We start from the raw sequence: 8,753 nt of genomic DNA on the forward strand, positions 1-8,753 counted from the left end.
TCCACTGCCTTATTTTTCTCTGAGAATTCTACCCACTAACCGGCTTCCTTAACTTCCTCCTATTCTCACTCTACTAGCTTGCCATATCAACCCACTAACTTTTACTTTCTTGGATTAAAGATGGTTGTGCATAGGTGTGAGTAAGGAGTTTACACTTCAAGTGTGAGCTCTTGATTCGATTTGGTATCCGTTGGTGCGTGTCGGACGTCCCATATCATTGAGCCAATGTGTGAAACAACTGCTGGAATTCCAAGCCACACAACATATGAGCTAGGCAACACATCGTGTGGCTTGCCTTTGTGTATGTCTTGTGGTTGAATGTGTTTCACATGGCAAGTAGAATAGCCACACGTCGTGTAAATTAAGTGATTTTTGCACAGGAACTTTGACATGCTACCCACACACCGTGTGACTATTCCACACGTCGTGTGGGTAGCTCGGCTTGTAGGTTTAGAAACATCATTTTATTCCACACGGGTTGTGAAATTGTTTTTTCTTTCTTTCTTTTTCATATGAAACTTTATTTTAAAATTAATTACATACTTTTTATTTACATAAAAATAAATTTTTATTTTATGAGCCGACAACTACTATTGTTAACTACCTAATATTACTAACTACAATAAATCAAGGGTGTTGCTATTTACCGTCCACAAATTACTTATTACGGCTCCCATTTGGACAATTTTGTCCTTTTGATAAAAACAAAATTTGAATTTTTGAGAAAAAAACACCAATTTTGATCTAGGAGGGTGCTGGATTCGAACACAACTAGTTGAGTAGAAATTGCTCAAAACACATAATACACATACACACAAGTGAAGAATGAATGTTATACTTAGATGTCCTTGTGATGTGATTTTTATTAAGAGAGAGATATCTTATCTGATTTGGAACTAAATACGCATCTTCATCATGATGAAGATGAAGTTCATGTTATTGATTTTCAGCGTTGACTTGAACCTCAATCTATGGATTCCTAATTGTCCAGACTCCATTTCGCTTCCAACGATTGGGGCTTTTTCCAGGTTTTGCTTTCTTTTTTATATTTATGTATTTCACAAATCAATTACCATCATAAAGGGCTATTCTCTGTTCTTGTACTACTGCCTCATTCTATCTATCATCAATTTATATGTGTCTCTACTGCTCTCTTGACTTTACTTTGGAGATGTTGCTTAAAATCTTAAATCCTATATATAGATCATTTTGAGAAAGTTGAAGCATCAATAGATGATTTTATGCCAATCTGATTTGCTAAAGCGCTGATGTATATTTATGGTAAGGTCTACAAGGGTGTATTACCAGGAGGAGCAGAAGTTGCAGTGAAGGCGAATTTCACATGAAAACGATGGAATGAGAGAGTTCTTAGCTGAAATTGCAACTCTAGGAAGATTAAAACACAGAAATTTAGTAGGATTGAGAGGTTGGTGCAAGAGAGAAAAGTGATTTCGTTGATAGTTTCTCTCTTTAATTATACCTCGATTCTAGAGAGAGAAAAATTAAGAAAGATAAGAGAGAAGAAAGAAGAAAAAAATAAGAAATTAAAGAGACGAAGAAGATGGTATAATTGATTTTTATTTTTTTATTTTGGGGTTTGTTTGTGATAATTAGGTAATAAGGGGGTTAATTTATAAAATAAATAAATATAAGGATCAAATTAACTCTTTTCCGTTTGACTTTTAACACCGTTAGTCAATTTGGTATGTGTTTGCTAACGGAATGAACCTCAAGGTACCATTTTGTAAATTTTTAAACCACAAGGTTGTGATTGAAAACGGGTGTAACCACGAGGTTTATTTTTGTACTTTTCCATTTATTTAATTATAAATATTGTCAAACAATAGTGAAATAAGAGAGAAATTCATCAAAAAGGTGAACTAATAGTATTCAAGTAAATCAATTTTTTTATATTAAAAAATGTTTGACAATCTTGCTTCAAGATTGCCAAAAATTGGCAACCTTTTGGCAACTTTTTTGGCATCTACCATCATTTCAATAGTAGGCACCCTTTAAAAGTTGTCAAACTAAATGTCACATCAGTTAACCCTCTTTTAAGCACCCTCTATTGGAGATGCTCTAACATGGCTTAAAAAAACTGACTGATTATCCTAATTAAGCATCTAAGTCCACGTACCAGTGTAAACGAATTAAATAAATTAAAATATATATCATTATGCTAAGTTCATTCACTAATGGTTTTTTTTGGGCCAAGTATTAAAAAAAAAATTGAGTTTTCACACTTTAAAAAATGTGGAATTTTTTTTTTTTTTTGTTACAAAATGGTAACTACATGGTTTTTTTAATGTTTGGAAAATATTCTCGGGCCTACTGGCCCCGAAGCTTCTCAAGCTCAAACTTCTACTTTTCTAGTTAGAGATCAACGGCTTGGGGCTAACGTTGGATCCGCTCAAGGACCTACTGGATTAGGTAAATATTTAATGTGTTCGCCTATCGAAGAAGTTATTTTTGGAGAAGAAACTATGCATTTTTGGGATCTGGATGCTCCTTTGTAGACAATGGATTTTATCACTACTGTTATTTTGAATTTTTTTTCCTAAATTAGTTACATTAGAAAAGATTGATTAGATAAAAACTCTTTCTAGAGTATCAACTTCTAGTGATACCAAAATTATCCTCCAATTTTTAAGAGTGTTAATAAAATAAATATCTTTTATTGCCATACATACAAAGTACCGGTTGAAATTGGTGGGGGAATGTGACCTTTTGAGGAAAGTACGCAGATTTTCTACCATATTTGAGAAATGGTTTATGGTTTTTACCATTTTCAAATTTACCACTTAACATATATTGGTTTAATCAATTAGGAAACAAAAATGATGAATTATTAAATACTAGTACTGTTGATTGGTTGTTTGGTGGGCCCAAACCAAACATATATTTAGAGCAACTAATACAATGTATATGAAACGGACAAAAAATTAGCCAATAGAAAATGTTACTACTATTAGATGATTTTAAAGTTGGAAGCGTTTTACATTATTGAACAACACAGAAAACGCAGGCAAAGAAGTACATAGTAAATCTTATAAAAGCTTGCTACACCTCCCATACAAAGGGCAAATTAGAAATAGGAAACAAATCTTCACTGTAACAAACAAATTCCTGTCTATACTCCCACATAAAGGCTTCTTCTCTTCAATGTCTTGTCTTTCTTCATGGTTTCCACAGGAGGGTAGTTTCTGCAATCATGGATGTCACCACATATGGATCCATGTTCGAAGCTGGCCTCCTGTCCTCAAAATATCCCTTTCCTTCCTTCTCAGTGTCTCGCCCAACTCGGATAGATGCACCACGGTTTGCCACCCCCTGCTCAAACAACAAACACTTATTAGCTAGCTTCTTCATAAGCAGATCAAAGTTAATCATTTTTTTAATGCTTTTTACCCATAAGAAAGTGTTGATGTCAGCTGTTTCGTGTCGTCCTGTGAGCCTACGCTCGTTTCCTTCACCGTATGCAGCAATGTGTTCTTTGTGCTTCAGCCCCAACTTCTCAATTGCTTTCTTGATCACCTCAAACCCTCCCTCTTCCCTCATTGACTTGGTACTAATGCCATTATGAAGACAAACTCAACTATTTGACAGATACAAGATGATTAATTCTGTATAAGTTTGCTTATAAAAATCATTACCTGTAATTGGTGTGAGCTCCTGCCCCATTCCAGTCACCCTTCATTACAACAAGAAGAAAATATTAGTTCATAAATCAGAACACAAATGTTACTACCAAAAACAAAAAAGACGGGAAACGACAAACGGACAGGAATTGGCTTGGGATCAAACGAAAGGACCGCTCCAGCAATCTCTGTGATCCTCTGTCAAAACAAAGAATAGGTGATTAAGTCATGGATGCAGCAATCTCTATACATTCGGTTATTTTTATACGTTTCTTTACCTCCAAAATGTAGCGAGCAACCCACAATTCATCTCCAGCAGAGATACCAACAGCTGGACCGACTTGAAATTCCCACTATATACCAAAAGGTTTGATTTAAATACAGGAAAATGTAATGTAATGTAAAGCAGGTAATATCAAAGCCTAAAACAGGAAGATATGTAGATTTTTACTTGGCCTGGCATCACTTCGCCATTAATTCCACTAATATTGACTCCAGCATACAAACAGGCCTTGTAATGTGCATCAACAATATCTCTGCCGAATGATTTATCAGCTCCGATACCGCAGTAATATGGCCCCTATAGGATCAAGAAAAGGAAATTTAATTCATACAACTTTTTCCAGTTGTAGTACCTTGTAAGTAATAAATGAAAATTAATACCATTACTAAAAAACAAAACAACTTAATAAGTTATAACCATAAAATAAATAAATAAATAAATAAAAGATGCATGAACTTGTGGAGGAGAAAACAATGATCCGTGTCAAGTTTTAGAAACCCGAGAATACTTTTTGTACAACACTCCGTATGAATCTGTTGTGCTTAAAGACAAAGGCCGAAAACTCCGAGAAACAGAGTTTTTTTCTTTACTTTTAAAATTAAAATACCTGAGGACCAGGGAATCCACCAACTGGCCATCCGATAGGCCATTTGACCTCTTTCTGCAACAAGGTGTATTCCTGCTCAATTCCGTACCTGTTATCCAAATTACCCAAATATGAATTTTGTACGGGGGAAAATCAGTTACTGATATAAAAGGATATACCAGGGGACTTCAGCAACAACTTCAGGATGGCTGAATATCTCAGCAGCTGCGTGTCTCTTGTTTGTTGGAATTGGCACGCCGGCCGGGGTATATGCGTCACACATCACCTGTTTCAAAGTTACGATTGCTGAGCTAAGGAATTCTACAACTAACAAATCATCAAACACTTAGAATGCAATACAAGTAAATCATACAAGGATGTTGTTGCCCCTCCTAAATGGATCCTTGAAGATTGCTTGAGGACTGTTCAAGGATAATAACGCAATCAGGATTTTGCAGATCCAAATTAATTCAAAAAAAATTATGGGAAAACAATATCTTACTATAAGATCACTTCACTGTCTTCACCAGGAGCTTGGCCTGTGCTAGACCCATCATAGTTCCACTTGGGCAGTTTTGAAGGATCACTTACAGGTCCAGGAAGAGTCTTTGTAAATTACAAAGAAAAATTAATTCAAATTAACAACAACAAAACCAGAACTTGTGCTTGCTTTTATTGATGTTATGTTTTCTTACCCTTGCTTTGCTCCTCATGTCCATACCAGATCCACCGATCCTGTCCAATAATTTGACAAAAAAGATGTAATTTGAAGAAAATCCATAAACAAAATTAATAGTAGAACAACTTCTTAAACTGTTTATGATAATGATTATGAGAAATTGACTTTAAATTATGAACAAAATCAAGCTCCATATGAATATTAAAATCCATAAAGAACAGCAATCAATGTTCTGGTATCAATGCTAAACGGCACCTCCATACTGAAATATTCATGTTTCATAAACAATAATCAATTAAAAAGTTGAAAAGGTAGTTGCAAACAAAGGTGAGATCTTATGAAAGTGAAGAGAGCTGGAAGAAACAGATAAAAACTTATTGAAAGAATCTAAACAGAGAGGTTTGGATGAGAGTGCAAGTATTGAGGACAGACCATATATACTCGGCGATGATCTTGTCAGTAGATTCAGAAAGGTTAAGGTTAATGAGATCTGAAAGAAGCGACATATCTCCGAACACAGAGGAAAGAACTTTCTTTCTTTCTTCTCCCTCCTCTCCTCTCCTCTCCTCTGTGTGTTATCAGGAAAATACTGAGAGAATACAGAGACGTGAGAAGGAGCGGGTGTGGGGTTGCTTTTATAGTCACAACACCTCTTCCCAACTCTTCATTTTGATAAATTAAAATTAATGATCGAATAATTTATAATTAATTAAATACAGTTTTTAAGGGCGTAGTTGGGATTCTTGTTTATTGAATTCCTCGCACGACAGGCCTCACTTTGGTATTTCCGGCTAATTGTATTACCGGTTTTTCACTTTCCAATTCTTTATAAGTTCAGGCTTAATTAACACATTATTTGCTCTTCATTTTGTCCCCAAAAAAAATAAAACTTAATTATGTGCTCTAAACTTTAAAAGTGTTCAAATAGCTTCATAATTTTATATAAAAATATTCAGTAAGTTTTTTGAATTTATATAAAATATAATTAATTAATTATTTAATTGTAAAAAAAATAAGTTATACATGTTTTAGAATGTTATTATATAATTCACAAAATTGATTAAAGTTCTTACTTGATAAAAAAAAAATCTATTTTCTAATATTAGAATCGCATATCCCGACTTGGTCGTTTTACTTGTCTAAGATGCGTGCAACATATTTTCCGCATTTAACTTACTCTTTTACAATCGAATGATTAATTGATTACATTTTATGAAAGTTCAGGAGGCTAACAGAACACTTTGAAAGTTCAGGGGAATCAAGCTTTGTGACAATTTTAGGAGACAAATGATGTATTAAACCTAAGTTCTACATTCACTAAGGTAAACTATATATATGCCCAGGGGCGAATCCAGGATTTCTCCCCCATGGGGGCAACAATACGACTAAAATAATTTTTATCCAAAAAATAATAATTATAAAAAACAAAGGATCAAAGCTCAAGTTCAAGTAAAATAGTAGCAGAAATATCAAATCAAAATTCAAGTAGGGGCAAAAAAATACCAAAGTAGAGAGGATCTAGATGGAGTGTTGGACCAACGATCCAATTATGGAGGGATTGGCTGTCGATTTTGATTTAATCTTACTTAGGATTAGAGATTTCAATTTAGATTTAAGAAGAAAGAGGAATTGAGGAAGAAGAACTAAATAGATTAAAAAGAGCAAGAGAGACGGATGATTTGTTTTAGAACCTTCTTTTTTGGCAGGGATTAGAACCTATTTAGTTTTACATTTAAATATTTACTTTTTATTTTTGTTGTAAATAAAATGACATAGTTCTAATTAAATAAAACGATGTTATTTTGCTTTAAAACAGAATTAAAAAAATAAAAATAAAATCTTAAATTTAAAATCATTCTTCATCCTCAATTATAAAACCAATTAACCCTAAACCTGAGGGGGCAAAGCACTAAAACTTCAAAATTAATACCTGGATTTAAAAAAAAAAATACAAATGCCAGTGGATGCAACTGCCCCCACTGCCCCCATGCTGGATCCCCCTGTATATGCCTACTCAACTTCACTCTTACTTTCTTTATGCCCGTCAAATTTCAAAATCAGATATAAAAGTTCCTAAATTTTAATTTTTACTAATATAAACATCTCTTTTACCATTTGACATGTTGCAAAGATAATTTTATCACGTGGCGCTTAAGAGATTTCAGACAACTTTTGGAAAAAGAAAACATGTGATGCCTCCTCGGTGAAATAGAGCAATACGACTACGTGTTAGGAACCTTCATTCGAAGAAATCTCACTAGACTCAATCAAAGATCCACTCATTATCATGATCATGTTTGATCCTATAAATCTCAGACCTAGTAGGCTTGAAGAATATCATACCCTGATACATGGGCACATGTTCACCTATCAACATATGACACGTATCACATCCCGCTCCTTAACTCATAATCGTTTTCTCAATCCGATCACGATATAAATAGAGTAAGCTAAGCTCAATGTACATTATGTCATTCATTATATAAAGCTTATATTACAGCTTTTGTTTACTGACTGCGGTCATTCTACAATCCTTTCATAAACTGATTTAGGCATCGGAGCAGGTTAGCCAGAAAACTGCCCCCCTTTTACCTTGTTCATATGCAATCACAGGTTGACAAATGGTCTTTCAGGATTCAACCACATCAAATTGGTGCGATGAGCGTGCTTAGCAATGACTTGCCTAAGTAGTGTTGGTCCCTTGTGAGGTAGGATTAGTTTCAAATGGGGGGTGAATGGAACTTGTAACCCCCTCACTTGGATCACATGATATCTCACACAATATCAGTTATAGACATGCTTTCAATTCTCAATCATATAAACTTCAATCTCATATAAACTTTACATATTATACACAAGAGAAAGCATTTACAATTTACAATACACGTTTAAGTCATTATCCTGCATAGAGGATTTACAAAACAAAAGTACATCACAAGACTCCAAAATGCCTAGATGAGAATGGACTGACACTGCTGGTGCGACCTTAAGCAAGAAGAACTCCACCTAACCTGTAAAATCTGTTGGCAAGGGGTGAGTTGCCTACTCAATAAACATATTACGCATATATGTATATACAAAAGTAATGTAAAGAGCACAAAGCAAAATATATCATTAGTACCAAGTTAGAATTTATTCATTTGTTTCACTTATTATAATAATACTTATTTTAGAAAGGCCTTGCTGTACTTAAACAATATATATATAATGGTCCTTGGGCCCAATCTGTATTCCGGCTCACTAAATTCGGAATACAATCATCTGTGCTACGAAGGAGTTACACTCAACTCACGTACTCATATATCTCAACACATGTGCTTCCGGCTCACAATATTCGGATAGCACTCTCAACTTGGACCATTTCACATATCCATCTAAGCAAGCTCATATTCATTTATAATTCAACCATTATTCAGTTCCAGTATGTGCACAAGGCTCAACATGCCGTATTCACTCATAACACTGCAACATACTCAATCATATCACTTTCTTATCAATCATGACGTATCACAAACACTCAAACATTATCCACATCATTCACATCAGATTCAACCACATCTCACACTC

At 34.3% G+C, this 8,753-nt stretch overlaps 1 protein-coding gene and 1 long non-coding RNA gene across 2 annotated transcripts; one reads left to right on the forward strand and one right to left on the reverse strand.

Moving 5' to 3' along the window:
- The first annotated feature begins 828 nt into the window (after window positions 1–828).
- LOC136210590 (uncharacterized) lies at window positions 829–1,807 on the forward strand. The gene is made up of 2 exons (XR_010678124.1): window positions 829–1,028; window positions 1,287–1,807. It is a non-coding gene; the product is annotated as an uncharacterized lncRNA (long non-coding RNA).
- Window positions 1,808–2,942: 1,135 nt separating this feature from the next.
- LOC136202278 (glutamine synthetase cytosolic isozyme) lies at window positions 2,943–5,802 on the reverse strand. Its single transcript, XM_065992796.1, has 12 exons — window positions 5,619–5,802; window positions 5,203–5,242; window positions 5,010–5,113; window positions 4,881–4,929; window positions 4,687–4,793; window positions 4,529–4,616; window positions 4,090–4,218; window positions 3,917–3,991; window positions 3,783–3,836; window positions 3,654–3,691; window positions 3,409–3,568; window positions 2,943–3,330 (listed from the first exon to the last, which is right to left on the reverse strand). The coding sequence occupies exons 1-12, from the start codon at window positions 5,690–5,692 to the stop codon at window positions 3,178–3,180; spliced, it is 1,071 nt and encodes a 356-aa protein (XP_065848868.1). The 5' UTR covers window positions 5,693–5,802; the 3' UTR covers window positions 2,943–3,177.
- Window positions 5,803–8,753: the final 2,951 nt, after the last annotated feature.

Source organism: Euphorbia lathyris, chromosome 1, assembly GCF_963576675.1.
Source record: "Euphorbia lathyris chromosome 1, ddEupLath1.1, whole genome shotgun sequence".
Classification (NCBI taxonomy): Eukaryota; Viridiplantae; Streptophyta; class Magnoliopsida; order Malpighiales; family Euphorbiaceae; genus Euphorbia; species Euphorbia lathyris.

Coding starts and splice junctions, on each gene's coding strand:
- LOC136202278 (XM_065992796.1), bottom strand. CDS start 5,692: ATGTCGCTTCTTTCAGATCTCATTAACCTTAACCTTTCTGAATCTACT. Junction 3,692..3,782: donor TTGATCCCAAGCCAATTCCT/GTCCGTTTGTCG, acceptor GTTGTAATGAAG/GGTGACTGGAATGGGGCAGG. Junction 3,569..3,653: donor GGAGCTCACACCAATTACAG/GTAATGATTTTT, acceptor TAATGGCATTAG/TACCAAGTCAATGAGGGAAG.